General features: G+C 46.7%; 1 protein-coding gene across 2 annotated transcripts in view; it reads right to left on the reverse strand.

The window, feature by feature from the left end:
* The window catches only part of LOC135421610 (ligand of Numb protein X 2-like), a 30,028-nt gene extending 13,712 nt beyond the window's left edge, over positions 1–16,316 (reverse strand). Inside the window, exons 1-3 of one of the 2 annotated variants that reach the window (XM_064670210.1) lie at positions 16,231–16,316; positions 3,423–3,877; positions 720–946 (exon numbers count right to left, since the gene is read on the reverse strand). In XM_064670210.1, coding sequence (XP_064526280.1) covers positions 720–946; positions 3,423–3,823 — 628 coding nt within the window. In that variant the 5' untranslated portion in view covers positions 3,824–3,877; positions 16,231–16,316. The other variant, XM_064670209.1, reaches the window with a different exon arrangement.
* Between the last annotated feature and the right edge of the window lie 610 nt (positions 16,317–16,926).

A 16,926-nucleotide genomic window follows, 5' to 3' on the forward strand; every position in this document is an offset into this window, starting at 1 on the left:
CTTGTCACCAAACCTGCTCCAAGTGCACTTGAGGAGAAGCCAAGAGAGAAGTGAACTGACCTGTGTGTTACCTCTGTCCCAGGCACAGCAGTTGTCAGCTCCAGCTCACTTGGAAGCTGAGAGTAACTTTGAAAGAGGCACAGGGATTTCCACGCTGCTGCCTCCTAACAGGGCTTGAGACAAGCAGTGCTACACTGGAGATGGTTATTTTATCTGCAAGGCTTTCAGAACTGACTATTAATCCAAACCCTAACTTATGCTGTAAAAACACACTCACTGCACACCATTAGGGAGGGACTGACCAGGAATATACAGGAAACTGTATATTTAATTTTCCTAACGAGATTAAAAAGAACCTGGAACAGTTCCTAGTTACTAATTATTTGGCTCCACGTTCACATGGACAGGGACTGCCTTTGTTTCTGCAAAGAATTCTGCAAATACTGGCTGCTGTCTAACAGAGGCTCTCCAAATTGTTTTGCTCAGTTCTGTGCTTGTGAGCAGATCCTGCCACCCCTGATGCACATGAACACATCTCCCTTCTGCTCAAGGACAAGCTGAGCAAAGAGATTACTCTGATGGCTGCTAATGGCTGAATAGCACTGAGGATGTCTGAGAGTGCTGGGGGCACTTTAGAAACTGAACTGTCTGAGATAATTACCTCATTTTTATATTATAAAAGATAAATACATAATTACACTTGTGTATCAAACTCTCACCTTCTTCAGTCTCCTCAAAAGCTGGATTAACCAGCCCAGGCTCAGCAGTCCCCAGTGACACCACAGCAGCTCCAGAGCTTTCTGCCACAAGTGATGAGCCTCCACCTGGTACCTCTGCATCCTTGGGTGTGTTTGTCTCCCCCTTGGTGGGAGGATCTTCCTTCCCTTTGGAAATGGGATTCTTTTTCCTCTGTAGTTCAGATTTGTATTTCTTGAACCCGGGACACCTGGAGAGAGATTGTCAGGGTCTGTCAGTGCTGTCCCTGCCTGGATGACCTGGCACATGCAAGCTCTGGCTGACAAATGTATGTTCCAGATCTCACCAGCTGCAATGCTGGTAGCACAGATGCTAAAACTTATTCTCATTTGACCTTCAGCTTCCACCTGTACTAATATCAGCTTAAGAGCAGGCTTGCAGTTTCACTACTTTCAAAATTATTAAGCAAATTATTTTAAGAAGGAGAACATAAGAGGAATGGGAGTCTCCCTTGCTAAATATTTACCTGGCAAACACTCCACGAAGAGAACAATACTTAAAATATAAGCAAATACTCAGCTCTGACGTTTTAGAGACGACTATGAACTGTATCTTTATGCAAAGAAGGTGGCTCAAGTTTCAAGCTGGGCCTTGAATTAGGCTTTGTTTTTAGCACACAAGAGCAGCAAGGGAGGCTTGTGCATTTTGTTTTGTGGAATGAGCCCTGCCCCTCAGACACACTCCAGCCCCAGCCTCCTCCAGTCCATGCAGCTGACGCCTCTGCCTCAATGAGAGCAATTTAGAGTTTCTGATCCCACTGGGTACTCCCCACACAGAAGTAATTCTCCATCCAAAATGTTCCCTGTGCTCAAATACACCACAACCAGCCTCTCTCAGCACAAGGGGTGAGGAAGAACAAGCTCTTTTATCGTGAGTCCTTATACAAAAGGTGACGGGTGAGGAGGGTGGTGAATGCAAAATCATCACTTCCAGAGACATGGGTAGTATTGGGTGTTTACCACTCACTTTTCAAATTAAACTTGACTATTTACATTCTGGCTAAACAAGTCTCACCCCAGTATTACTTCCTCTGGTTTATTCCTACTCATTTATTCTCCAAGCAGTAAGATGGTCCTGAAATTTAACGACAGGAGCTGATTGATCCACTTGTGCCCTCTTTAGATGGCAAGAAAAAAAATCATTTTGCAAATGGCAGAGAAATCCCCTGAGAAAATAAGTTTTTAGATGCTTCTTATTTTCTTAAATCTTCTGCTATCAGTTAATCTCACTTAAAACTGAAAAATAGGAACACCCAAATCCCAGGGTGAGTTTTTAACCTGTTTCTTTCCTCCCCATTTTTCAGTGTGACTACAGCCACAGCCCAGGTGAAACAGTTTCACTTCCTAGAATACACCCCTCAAGGGAGATACAAACAACTATGAAGTGTATAAGAGAATGATACAGTTTCCAGACAGCTCTCTAAACATTTGAGGGTGCCTCCCTCTCTCCTCACTCTTGTGCCAGAGGGATTAAGGAGTGACAGGAGTTTACTGATAGCAGGGCAGATTTGCAGAGCAGAGGAAGGCCCAGCCCTGGTGTGAGCCACAGCCCCAGCCCTGCAGTCTGAGCACTCGGCCTGGTTACAACCAACCAGGACAAAGGGCTACTTCGAGAAAAAGGAGATTGTAAACTTCCACTGCTCCAGGGAAAGGGGCACACAAGCACCTTCCAGCACTTCCCCTGCTCTAACATAAGCCCTCAGCTCATGGGAACCAAAGACGAACAAGAACCAGCAGGGACTGCAGAGGTATCCCAAGTGTAACTGCTCCCTGCACGTTGCTTGGCTGATTTTTTAAATATGCCACTGCCACTAAAAGCTCCAACACAGCTGAAGGAAACAGCCCCTGGAATTTCTCACTGCCCACTAACAGAACACACAGTGCCAAGGAAGGGCTGCTTCCACCTGTACAGGGTTTGTACTTAGCTCCCTGTCCTGCAATCATTAACCAGGCAAGAACAAGGGTTCAAGTGCCACAGCAACAGCTTTGTCACCTGCACTTCTTTTAAAGCAACATCATTCTGCCTGCCAACAGCTCAACCAGCAGTGGAAGCACTGAAACACAAAAAGTCTCCCTTCCTCTACACAAGAAGGACAGAAACAGAAATGAAAACTAATTTTCATTTTCTTCTCTTTCTTGGAAAAAGAATGAGAAGATAATGGAATTATAAGTAGGTGATTCAGACACTGTGTAATGTGCAGCTTGGAGGGACTTGCATTATTTGAATCAAAGACTTATGTATTGCACGTCTTAATTGGACCAATTAAACTGGCAACACTGCAGGGTCCCTGCCTTTCAGAGGGCTGACTCTGTGCCTGTCTATCTTCTCCGTGCAAGTGAAACAAGAATAAGCACGTTTATAATCGTTTCAGAGTTGAGTGCCCCAGATCAGGATATACAAACATATTTTTTGGTAGGTTTAGTGTCTGCAGAGGAGCTGCAGGTGAGCAGATCACTCTTGGAGCACGTGTGAGCTGGGCTCCCAACACACACACACACACACACACACACAATTACCCTGTCTGCACACACCCACCTCTGCAGCCTCACCCTCTGTCATCTCTGGTGTCCCACCTTGCCCCAGTTTAGGAGCTGCTCTGAGAGTGGATGTGTCTGCTGAGCAGCACGACAGCCCTGGTGTGACACAAGGACAGAAGGGGACAGCACCTGTTGTGCAGATGAGCCTCCAGCTCACAGCGCTGCATGGTCTGCTGGCACTCGGCCTTGAAGGGACACAGCACAATCAGCTTATCCAGCAGGTTCCGGACCAGCAGGCTGGACTTGTGGCACTGCTGGAAGGAGAGCTTCTTCCTGTCCATGGGGCAGAAGCTGTACTCCTGCATGAAGTTCTCGAGGCACCTGAAGCAGTAGGTGTGCCCGCAGGGGGTGTCCATGGGCTGCAGCAGGGGCTGCAGGCAGATGTGGCAGATGAGCTCATCGTCCACCTCGTCCTGGAAGTTGTAGAGGTGATTGTCCAGCACCAGGTGGGACTGGCCACACTCGGAACACAGCTCAGGCACCTGGGACACGTGTTCTTCCAGGGCAGGATCAGCCATGACAGCCAGCATCAGGCACTCCCTCGCTGGGGACTCTGCTCATGCAGCAGCTCTGCCGCAGGACCTCTGGGGAGAGGGAGAGAGAGACATTTCCAGCCAACTGCCCTCTGGAGAGAGCTAATTAAAAATTAAACTGAATGCCTGCCTTAAGCTTCCTCCCCCTGGAACCTTCACCCCCACTCACCCTCCTGGGGCTCTTCCTTCCGGAACACCCCCATGGATGAACAACCCAGGGATCAGAGACCCAAGGCCCTCGTTCAGCAAAAGGTTTGAGCACGTGGGCAAACTGAAGCTTGAGTTCCTTTCCATACACACCATGACACAGGCCAGACAAACCCTGCCCAACACGTGGGCTGGCACAGCTGAGACAAAGCCTGCGTGTTCTCCAAGGAGAACAACCCAGGGAGGGAAGGCAAGGATAACCAAGACAGTAATTTTTAAACTGACAATTTTTCCCTTGCTTTCCAGATTATACCAAATATTTTGAAGATATGTACATCGAAAAAGCCATTTGGAGACTTCCAGTTGTTTGGATTTTTGTTTTGCTTTTTTTTTTGGGGGGTGGGGGGGTGATGTAAAAGAAGAGGAAGAAATTTCAAAAGAAACTTAAATCTAAACCACATTTCCTTCCTTTTAAGCCCACTCCCTTAAAAAAAAATTGTTTTAACAAACAATGCATTGTTCCCCACTCATCCATGCCTGAGTTCAGCCATGGAAACAAATTTCCTATAAAAAGACTAAAGCTTCCTAAGTGGAAAAAATGTAAAGAATTGTCCACATCAGTGTTGTAACATCACAGAAAGGTTTGAGCTCTCAGTAAGGGAGAGAGAAGAGGTAAACTGAGTCCTTTGTAGCTGTTGCTTTGATTTTAATAGAAATATCTTCAGTCACATCCATTTTGAATGTTGCCTGTTGTAATTCATTTCAAATTCCCTTGAGTTTGCTAGCAGGTTACTCTACAGCACAGACATGACTGCAGGGAGGGCTTTTTGAACCTGGCAGTTATTTTAATGAAGTAAGAAATGTGGTACTAAATGAAGCAAACACTCTGTGAGACACAGTGGGGGGTTTTGTGGTGCTGAGGTGTTTTGAAGAGTTTGGAGTTGGGTAGTTTCTTTTAAGTTTACATAAAAAATCCCAGGCTCTTTTAAAACAACAAAAAAAAATTGCAAAACTCTGAGGAAATGGAAAATTTCTGAAAGGCAAGGTGGAAAATATCTGCAAACAATTGCTTTCTCTGGAACAGGTAAAAGCCAAGCAAGAGTGAACACTGGTCTGTACCAGTGCCTGGAGGCCATGGCTGGCACAGCAGCACCTGGGGAGGAGGGGAGACAGAACAATAAGAGAGCAAGGATGGCAAGAAAAAATTAGTCATGGGCTTCTAGTAAAAACCATCCATCACTCCAATTAATTCCCAGCTCTTTAATTAAAGGGATAACGTATCACCAACAGAATGAAGCCATTTCACAGGAGAACTTTTCCCCTTGTTCACTTCAAAACATTCAAAGGTTCCTGTCACGGTTCCAGGTGGGTACAGGGCAGGAGTTGTTTGCTCCTCTCTCCTGCTGCTGCAGTGCTGGGAAGCACCTTCCCCTTGAGGAGCTCAGGCTGGTGAACATCCCTAACTCCTGTTTGCCTTTACTCCCTCACTGCTGCAGGGCTCACTCGGTGCTGCCCAGAGAAGACAGCTCCCAGACAGCACATGAGCTAATCAAAGCACATGTATCCATGTCCTGCTCTCCCGGGAATACCCTGTTCCTTGGTGCTTTTCCTGAAACAGGCACCCCTGCCATGTGCTTTGTAAGAAATCCTCAGCTGCTCTGGAGTTATCTCACAAGTGAAAAAGAAACATTTCAACATCAGCCCATCACCCAAAGTCACCTCCCAGTTCTAATCAATCAGCTCAGCACCAGCAGTTAATGAACACCAGCCTTCCAAGGCAAACACCTTCCAATAAGAAACACTTGTGCTCCGGGTTGTACTATTTGCATAAAACTTTGGCAGGTTATTAAACAAATCTACTTTCTCAGCAAAAACAAACCCCATGGTAATTTTGCTGATAAACTACTTTTATATGGGGGGTTTTCAGATTGTTTACCAAATTCATTCTCTCCTCTCTGTGTTTAAAGGTTATAAAACATGAATCCCATTTATGAGTAATTTCAAAACTCCTGGAAGATAAAAATATCACCACAATCTTGCTGCTTTTATCTTCCCTGGAACTCTAAGCTAATCTGCTGTCTCACCTCTAGATCCTTGAAAGCCAGGGGTGAAGATTTCATTTAAAGTGCTGGGGTGAATTTCACATTTATGCCACTGTCCTTTCCTTCCCATAAGGAAAACAGTCCTGCAGAGCTGGGGAACCCAAGGCTGACACCTCAGAGCTGAAAGGCAGCCCAGAGCCTTGGACAGGGTAGGAGGCAGAGAGCAGGAGGGCAGCAGGCTCCAACAAGCCTCCTGCTGCTCAGTGACTCAGGCACAGAGCAGATGTGCTGGGAGAGGAGAATTGCTCACCCCTCATTCAGCACAGACCTCTGAAGGCTCTGGAACATGCTCTGTCTCCACACAGTCCCCTCAGCTCCAACAAGCCAGTTTTAAGGCAATCTGAAGTCCCCAGCAGTCCAGCTTTGGAGGGGAGGCTTGATACAAACTCAGCCTTTTACAGTTACCATCACTTCAGTCACTCCTTCCAACCTCTGAAGGTCAGATCAGATCAACCCAAACAACCCCCTTGGTTCTTGTGTTTGTCTTCTTGTTATCCCATTCTCCCCCTCCAGCTTCCCCCCAACAATGCCACCGTGGGTGGCACCTTCTCTGCTCCTGCCTTTCTCCACAGTACTGGGGTCTCTCCCTACACCTCACGTAATGCACAGAATGAGGGAATCAACATCAGGATCTGGCTTGGTCCCACATTACCACTTACTGAGTCCATGGAACTGCTAAAGCCTGACATGTACATGTGCTGCTGCTCCAATGGACTGTGCTGCTCTAAGAGTATAAAATGTCTCTGGAGCTTGAATTATTCAGGGTAACACACCCCATTCCTACACATAACAAAGAACTGAAGAAAATAAACCAGCAGATATCTCTTTATATTTCCTCGTTTCTTACCCCATGTGGGTTAGAGAAAGGATTGCTTTGGGATCACCTTTATCTTTACTATCAAAAATGAAATTAGAAAATCAGTGTTGGCTTTCTCTTTTTTTAAAGTAGGATTTCTTGTACTGTAACACTGACTCAAAGAACAGATTTTTTTTGAAGAAGAAGACTTATCGGGCAGTCTAATCTATATTCCTGCCAAAGCAAGACTATTCCTGACAATATTAGCACATTGCCTATTCTTGTTTGAACTGTGCCAGGGCACAGAGCCTCAGATAACACCCCCTGTGCACATGCACATCCCTGGGAATAGCTCTGGCAGGGACAGTGCCAAGAACCACAGAGCAGTGAGCCATTCCTGAGGGACACACTCTGCTCAGCACCCCAGACTTGCAAATAGAACTGATGACTCACTTCTACAGCTTTAAAAAAAAAAAAAAAAGGCACAATTATCTAAGAACTCTTTCCCTCCCTGTGCCCGCCCTGGCGCTGGGTAACAGGGAAGGACTGTGGCTGTGGCACCTGGCTGTCCCAGGAGCAACATTTCCGCTGCCTAACTTGGCATCTGAAGCCTCAGCATTTCCAAACACAGCTCTGGCTCCTTGTTTTTAAGGCATTTCATTCTGCCCCCTTCAGTGAGGAACACAAATTATGGCCCCATTCAGTCCAGACCTGTCTGCTCAAACAATTCCAGCATCTGATCCAAGTCCCTTTGGGTCAGGAATGTGTTTACCTTCATGACATCCTCCTGAGGTTTAACATTGCTGCTATTCCCATTTAAAGACTGATAAATTACATCACCAGAGGGTAAAAATCAGACACATAGAGGCACCAACTCATGGGAATTTAACACTTTAGTTATGACTCCGAATAGGATCTCAAGGGACCTATCTAGGATCATACAGAAAGCTCCTGGGAAAAACAACCAACCAGCTCAAAACACAAAAACCAACCCAACCGAAAGAAGAAAATCAAGACTGTTTCTGTTAACTAACTGATTTATAAAACCACAAGTATGGTGAGTAAGCCAGAGCACATATTGCAAAACACAGAACCATGCAGCCAGTCTGCAGTGAGGACACAGAACAGAGTGTAAAATGCCTCCTAACAGATATGATGACTAGAGGAATGTCTCCAACTGTTTCAGTTCAAAAATAATTAAAAAATAATAATCTCTCAAAGAAATGGTTCTCAATATTACAGAACTAGCTGTACCATGGAAAGTATTTCAGAAACACAACTGGTTTATGCTTTTGTGCAGCTGTGGGTTATCACTGATGTGTTTCTCTGGACTGTGCTATTGAAAAGCCCAATAAGAGCTGCAGGTGTGTGCCCCACATCTGCTGCTGTGCAATGGTTCACTGCAATAATTATGCCATTATTATATTTATAACAACATTTCCCTGGGAGACTGGAAATGCAACATTCCAACTAAAGGCTAAACAATTAATTAATTTTTTGGGGCTGGACAAAACAAAGCCAGCACATTCTGGATTAAGAGGACTGAGGGCACACAGCAGCAGGGCACTGACCCAAACCCACCCGATCACATCAAAGCGAGTTCAAGGGGGATCTGAATGGAGCAAACCCAAACCTGCAGCAATAAACCTTGAGAAAAAGTGGCAGAACTCTCACTAAACTTTCTTTAAACAGTTTTCACTCAGTTAAGAAGTTTTGTGTTTCACAGAATGCCACTTTTTTGATTCTAAAAACAGAGAGAAGTGCATTGAAAGAGTGTTCTGTAACAGGACGTTTTGTGCCAAATTTCGTGGCGATTTGGAAGGAAGATTTCGGGTCCCTGGAATGGGACAGGTTTTATATGACACACTCTACGGTCCTGACTGAACACTTTCAGCATGTTCCACAGCATTTCACAACCACCAGTAAACTGTCTCTAGTTTACAAAGTGGCCCAGAAAATAGTGTTGAAATATCAGAGGATTTGGATAAGCAATACTTAAAGTAGGTCACTTTTACGAAAAACACAATACCAAGCAAGAATAGTTTCAGGTGTAAATACATTTTCCTATTATCTTTATTATTTTCTGATATCACTGAAGATCAGGCCACTGAATGTAAAAGTAAGAAGTCTAATCTCATGTAAATGGTGAACTTATACAGCTAAATAAGAAGCAACCCTTTCACTACCTGACTGCCTTCAAGCCACAGGGTTTCTAATAAGCCACCTCCCTCAGCATGTGTGTGAACACTTCAGCTGAGAAACTCTACATCAAAGCTGCTTCACTGGAATCAATAGAAAGATTGACATTTTAAAATTTCCACTGTCCCTGTCATTTATGCCCATTCTTTAACCATAAATGTGAAAACAAGTTGTGTTCCAGCCCTCTGGGGTTTCTGGGTACCCTCTGGGTATTTGATCTGCTTGAACCTCTGGGCAGTACCTGTTTTCCCAAAAAGAAAACAGAAAACCAATTGTATTTTCACTAGTTATAATCAGAATTGTTATCCTGTTAGACTAGAAAAGACTTATTACTCCAGGAAATCCTATCCCAAGAGATGTGCTAAAAGGTTTGGTTGAGTAGAGCAAGACTTTCCCAAGGAGTTTTGTCCAGCATCAGCTCTCCAGCAGGACACACAGATTTCCATTTTTGACATAACTCACTTCAAGGCAGATTTACTTTTTTAAAAAAGAAAACTGTTTTGTTGTTACATTTGAAAGTTCAACAGAAGAAAAGATGTCTTAAGTTTGTAATACTCAATTTTCAAATCTCACTAGCAATGAACACTTCATATTGCAAGCGTTTTTAATTTTAGCAGAATGAAAAGCTGACATGAAAACTTGAGAAGCTGGTACTTATGGTTTATTTCTCTCTACCATATGTTAACATAATTTGCTTCTCAGCTCAGTTATTGATTCCACAGAACAGGGACTGTCTCACAGGGACCCTAAATGCTAAAGGAGCAGGGCTACACAGATGTGATTTCGACAAGGAATCCCAGTTCTTTCTACAGAGCAGGACATTCTGCTGTCACCATTCACTTAATATTAGCTGGGTAACAAGAGCCAATAAATTTCCTCTCTCCTCCCTTCTTAAGGAATTAAGCAGTGGTATAAAATGCTTTCTACCTCCCCTTTTCTTTCAAGGGATCAAATAGGAACTGTTTTAACATATGGCTCTGAAAAACAGATAAACTAAATGCCACCAAATAGAAGACATTGCTGCAGAAAAAGCTGTTTTATTGATTTGTCTTCCTGCTTCTCACCCTTGCAAGATGCTTCTACCATATCCACTGTCCTTCCACACCCTGTGTTCCACAAAAACATGCAAGTTGCTCCTTTTGTGCTCACAGGAATTCTTCTGTCAGACCAGCCACTTAAATCAATTTACAGCATTTGGCCCAAAGACTCCTATGGAAGTTTTACCACTGGCAACTTTTGTGGATTTTCTTTATTTTTTTTTATTGTCTCTTTAATAATTTCTTGCTAGGAAAATACTCCTACCTCCACCCTCACCTGCATTTTGAATTTGGCAGCTATCTGTTATTCCATACCTAAAAATCACTTTGATGTTTGTGGGAGAAGCTTTCTACAGAGCAAGAAGGATTACAGTGCTATTATTTATGGACCCAATCAGTAATTAATAACAAAAGCTTCTCCTGCAACTAAAGGAAAAAGCCCAAACCCAAACAAAGAGGGATTAGGAGATGTGATGTTAAGATTTAGGTTCATCTGAGTGTCTGGTGGTACATTTACTTTCCAAAGGGCTGGGTTTGCTTTTGGGGACAGGAGGTAAAGCTCGTGTGTCTAATATATATTTGAGTATCAGATGCTCTTATCACATTGTTGTCTGTGTGTCTACCCATAAATTCCTTGTTCACAGAGAGAAAACAGCCCCATGGTTTACAGAAGCTGCCAGAAGTGTGTAACATTCAGTCCCGCCTCGGTGCAAAGCCTGGCAGCCAGCCCCCAAACCTGCCCATGGCTGTTCCTTTGTGACCTCGGGTTGTGACACCAGGCAGGGAAAAGCAGGTGCTCTCTCTCACAGCCCCTCTGAAGTGCACAGTGGAAGGAGCAGACTGTGCAGTCCATAACTGTGTGCTTTTAGAAGTCACTGTTCAAAGCCCCTCACCGAGATGGTCAGAGATATTTAAAAGTAACGTGAGAAGGGAGGAGGTGGGAGAGAGAGACTCTTGCTTTTGGTAGACATAAAGTATTTCTATAGCTCTAAGCCTTGCCTGCCTTGTGAGAAACTCCTACAAAGCTTTAATCTTTATCACTCTATCAAGTGTTACTTTGAAATTAAAAAAAAATAATTTCAGTTTAAAGCAACTAATCTTGGCTACTCTCAACCTTCAGCATGAAATAACTCATTTTCTAGGCTAGCTAAAACACAAATAAACAACAGTTTTGCAACACTGTTTTCTACAAAACTTTACCATAAGCAATCCAGCAGCATGAAAGCAGTTCTGCACCTGGGGATGAAATGTTTCCTATCAACAGACATAGTTTTTAACATCAGAAACACCAGATTAGGGCTTTGCTGCAGGATACAGAGCACAGAATTCCTCATTACCCTGTCCAAGTCTCAGCTACAGTAGCACTGCTTTTTTAATGGTGTTCTGTTTGAAGTTTGGCACAGTCTGTAGCAGCATCCCTTTATATCAACAGGCATTTGGAATCTCAGCTCCACAGATACAACCAGACCATTACATTCCCCTGGCCCAGCTCTCTTTCCCAACAGCTCCAGCCTGTGCCTGATGCCATGGGTGACAGCAAGGTGACAGCAGGACACATCACCCTGCTCGTACCACACCCCAGACTTCCTTTCACAGAATCACTGGGCATTTTATCAAACCCAGTGCAACAGACTTTCTAGCCCAAGCTTGTTCCCACTAACTTAAAAAAGTGAATTAAGAGATAATTAAGTCTGTAATTCCCCTTTACATTGCATCTCACCAGGTAAAGGGGAAAGAAAGTAAACAAGTTATCTTCATTTCAACAAAAGAACCCAATACTTAGTTCTCTAGAGCAGGTCTCCTCAAACAGCAGCTAAGTTTGAGGTGAACTTAAACTCCTGCCAGTGCCCCTGGGCAGGCAGAGCTGCTGCTGCAACCGGGAGCTGGTGAAGTAAATAAGCAAAACAGCAGAAATAAAACACTCCAAATAAAAATCTCTGGATTAAGAATTACATACAGACCAGTGTTATGGCTCAGGTTTACAGGACTTGAGATACAACCTGCTGCTTAGGACACCTGGATTACTGGTGCAGGAGCTTGACTACAGCTGCACATGGAATTTCAGATGCCTTTTCATAGGACAATTTCTCCTGGCGTATCTTGTTCACTTGAAACAACCCTCACAGCTGGGGGAAACAAAACTGCAACACATTTTTTTGATTTGAGGTTTGTTGTTTTTATTTCAATTCCTATCCTGATTTAGAGCTTTGTCAAAGCAGAAACAGAACAATAAACCCCACTGTCATGTCACCGTATTGGGCACATATTTGCAGGGTGCGTGAATTGATAATTACATTTTCCCTTGTTCTAAAACTAATTTAAAAATGGGTGTGGCCGTCCCGCCAGTTCAATGAGCTGAGACAACAGAGTAAAGCTGTTCCCAGATCAATGCAGCCACATTCCTCCCTAGCCACCCGTGAAGACCCGCAGCCCCGCTGGGGGCAGGAATGGGGAAGCAATTCCTTCCTCTGGCCACTCTTCAGCCCTCGAGTAGGAGCAAAGTACCCCCGGGGTGAAACTCCCCGGGAACTGTGTTTTATCCCGAGGACAAAAAGGCCCAGAAGACTCATTCCCTGTATTTTCATGTATCCTCGAAATAATCAGGAGGCAGTTTCTGTTCACTACCAAGGGAGATCAGTAAAAGAGGAAATCCTCAGATCGAAGTTTCCCAGGGCAGGCACTGCTTTAGTTATTTATTTGCTATTTAGAGATCTGCAATAGCGTTTATGAGGTGAGAAGAATTCATCTTTATCAACCCCCAGCCCTGGGCTAATAGATAAGTGAGAACTTTTCAGATAAGGCTGACCACGATTTAGAGGACTTTTAACAACTGCCACATTGATGGCACAGGTGAATCCCTTAAACTCTCAGAGGAGCAGGTCAAGTTTTATCTCAACCCGTTTTTAACTGTCAGAAAATCTGCTTTTAAAGAGTCTGCTACAGCTGTTTACAAAACTTGCATGATTTAAGGTCCAGGCAAAGAGTAGGCAAAGTTGAACAACACTTTTTAAAAATACATAATCCCTTCTAGTACTTCCCTTCCAGAATATTCTAAATGAGGAACACTACAGTCTTCAACCAAAATTTGCACAGAGACCCTCTAAACTCAGGGGATCACTACATATCCATCAAACCAGCCTTGGCCTGTAAGCTGCTGATTGTCTCCCCAAATCCCTCCAGCTTTATTCCATTTCCCTCCTTCCAGCCTGGAGTGCTTTTCCCTGGACCAGTGCAGTAATTCCTACTACTCGTTCATCTAAATCCCCTCTAACCCTTTAGATGGTTTGTGAGATACTGACTCACAGGCAATTTCTTATCTGAGGCATCAGAAAAACTGCCAGATATTTTCGTATTTTCAAACTCAATTGGTGTCAAGAAATTCCTAAGCCAAGAGCAACATTTTCTGTGTTAGAACTCAGGGAACATAACGACGAGGGACTGTCAAATGCAATTCCTAACAACTATGTGAACAGCACCACTAAAGCAAGAGGAGGAGGAAAAGCCAAACAAGAGGGGTTTGTATTAAACCAGCAAAACATACTCAGGGCTGTGAGTAAGGCAACAGCTGCGGCTGCTCTGGCAAGACACACACGAGCAGAATGAAATGATGCAGCTTCATTTTCAAAGTGAAACCAATACTGTAGCTGTTGCAGCAGGATTTTTTTTTTATTTTAATGCAGAAAAGAATATATGACAATACAGGAGGAAGAGTAACTAAATACAGCCGGGGTGCTTCATGAACTACAGATATTTCGTTCTGCACTTATATTTATTCTTATTAAATAGCGTAAGTCTAAGACTCTACAGTCTCAAATGTGTAAGTTCTTTTATTAACCATACTTAGGGAAGTACTGCACTAGTTTATGAAACTAATTACAATTTCTAGAAGGTACTGGAACTACAATTCAGGCAGCACTGAAGTTATCCAGAATAATCCTCAATCTGTTTCATCAGGTATCTCCAAACCTTGTGGGTTTCTTTGGAGGTCACATGGCTCTGGTCCCTGCTGGAGCTGTTTCTTCCACCTTTTTCAGCTCTCACTCCCCAGGCCATATGGTGGGTCTTGCTTCTTAACTCTTCCTCCCTTCCCTCAGTATTCCTTTGGTTAGGAACTTGAAACTTGTTTAACAGCCGAGGTTCCTTTTTGCTGCACACCACAGGTCCTTTCTCCCCATTGCATGGGGTTTCTTGTAGTGTAGCCCCATTATTTCAATGAGTTTCCTGTGCATCCAGCTCTCCTGCCAGCTCAGACACACGGATAAGGTGAGTAGATTTACAGCACAGCTGGCGAACCCCAGGAAAGGTTGGCCTCCTGTTTATCATTTCTCTGCTCTATCCTCAGCCATAAGACCCCTTTGTTTTTCCCTGGACAAGCACTGGTGCTGTTCTGACTTCATAAGCTGGTTCAGGGAGCAAATCTCTTTGGGGGAGGGAATAAATATTCCTACTGCCTTAGGCCCTTTCAGCAGCAGACACACTACATCTGCTTAGAGAAATGGTGAGAGATGACTCTGAGTGTGCAACTTCAGAGAAAGAAGTTTTGTTTTGAAGGAGTCGTGTGTGCAATGTGCTCCCTCTGTGCTGGAGAGCTGCCAGAAGAGCTCTGGCCTCCCCGCATCAAGGACAAACGTCAGTGCCGTCTCTCAAAGGCACACAACTGGCACTGCTGGAGAGCCACAGCTCTTCAGACCACATCACCCAAACCTCGGGCTGCTCTGGACCCTGCAGGGGCAAAAGGATTACATTGGACAACCGGAAACATCCCTGGGCTGCCCATTATCTCCATAGGCTTGCGTGCCGTGCCCCTGCTCCGACACACCCTCTGCACAGCAGAGACCTTCCCGACCACTTAGTGTCTGCACTGGAGTTGGAACAGTTTCTCCTACGGAGACTTTATATCCTGGTTCTTCTGCTTTGGCTAAAAAACTGGAGCAGAAGTGAAAATATGACCCTTTCTCGGGTTGGTAAGCAACGGGGAATCACTCATTTTGCATTCCTTGCTTTACCAAGGTAGAATAGGACCCCAAAACCGCTCAGGGAATTGAAAGTGCCGTTTCAAGCGTAGCTTAAAGCAAACTAAGCCTGCACTGCCACCGAAAGGGGCAGTCCCGCTCTCCCTGCCACCTCCTGCGCTGGCTTCAGCCGGCTGCTGCCCCTCCTGCTCCTTCTCAGTCCGACAGCGAGGATCATGTCAGAAGGACAGAGATGTCAAGAGCACACAGCCAGCGCGGGATCACCCTCTCACAGCACGGCCTCACCCCGCTTTACACCCGTCATAAAAAACTTCCAAATAAAAATCTTTCCACATATATGGTAACTCTTAAACACAGGTTAAACTTCAGCCTGTCCAGAGCATTACCTCATATTTATCACCACCTGTACCTCCTACCTTTAAGGCATTTCCAAAAGGTCCACCATCCTCACCTTGCAGTGCTTTGCCTGTTATCTCAACTTCTATTTATAGGCTATTTTTCCTGCATTAATTACCAGTAAACCCGCCGACTCGGCCTCTCTCCGTCTCCCGGCAAAGACACTTTGCCCCACAGGCTCCCTCTGATCCCCGGCGAGAGGAGTCCCGCACAGGACCGAGCCCTGCTGGGCGGCAGGGCCGAGCTCCGAGGAGCCAAACCCTGGGGCTGAGCCTCCACCTGCGCTCCCGATCAGGGGCATGGGCTCGGAACCCTCCTGGAAGGGCCGGGCGGGACCTGCCGCCCTCGGCTGATCCGCGGCCCCTCGTGTCCCCTCAACCCTCCACGTCCCCCGAGGGGACCCCCGCGCTCCTCAGCCCCAGTGGGACCTCCACGTCCCCTGAAGGGACCTCGAGTCCCCTCAACACTCCACGTCCCCTCAGGGGACCCTCCTGTCCCCTCAACCCCAGCGGGACACTCGCTCCCCTCAGCCCCGGTGAGATCTCCCCGCCCTCAGCCTGCCGGGACCCCCGAGTCCCTCCCACCCCGCACACCCCCCCGCTGACCTGCGGCCACCGGGGCTGGGAAAGGGCTCTCTCGCCCCCGGGAAGGGCAGTGAGGAGGCGCGGGGAGCCCAGCGCCAGCCCGGCCTGCGACGGCGGCGAGCGCGGCGCCTCCACCAAGTTTCCGGGCGGGGAAGAAAGTCGAAACCTACGTGAGAGAAGGAGGAGGAGGAGGACAGCGCAGCCGCCCAGGTGTCGTCCGCGCGCCCGCCCGGCGCGGCTCTGCCCTCCCCTTCCCTCACACCGCCGCGCTCTCCTCCGCCTCCGCCGCCGCCCCCCGGGCCGCCCACACACCCGCGGCAGCCATGGCCCGACCCGCCAGAGGGCGCCGGGGGGCGCGGGGCACGGCCCGGGCCTCGGCTGCCGCTGCCCTCAGGGCACTCCCGCTGCCCTCGGGGCACTCCCGCTCCCCTCAGAGCATTCCCGCTCCCCTCAGAGCATTCCCGCCGCCCTCGGGGCACTCCCGCTCCCCTCAGAGCACTCCCGCTCCCCTCAGAGCATTCCCGCTCCCCTCAGGGCACTCCCGCTCCCCTCAGAGCATTCCCGCCGCCCTCGGGGCACTCCCGCTCCCCTCAGAGCATTCCCGCTCCCCTCAGAGCATTCCCGCTCCCCTCGGGGCACTCCCGCTCCCCTCAGAGCACTCCCGCTCCCCTCAGAGCACTCCCGCTCCCCTCAGAGCACTCCCGCTCCCCTCGGGGCATTCCCGCTTTCCTGAGAGCACTCCCGCTCCCCTCGGGGCATTCCTGCCGCCCTCAGGGCACTCCCGCTCCCCTCAGCGCATTCCTGCTTTCCTGAGAGCACTCCCGCCACCCTCAGGGTATTCCAGCCGCCCTGAGGGCATTCCCGCT

The sequence above is a fragment of the Pseudopipra pipra genome, chromosome 13 (assembly GCF_036250125.1).
Source record: "Pseudopipra pipra isolate bDixPip1 chromosome 13, bDixPip1.hap1, whole genome shotgun sequence".
NCBI classification, from domain to species: Eukaryota; Metazoa; Chordata; class Aves; order Passeriformes; family Pipridae; genus Pseudopipra; species Pseudopipra pipra.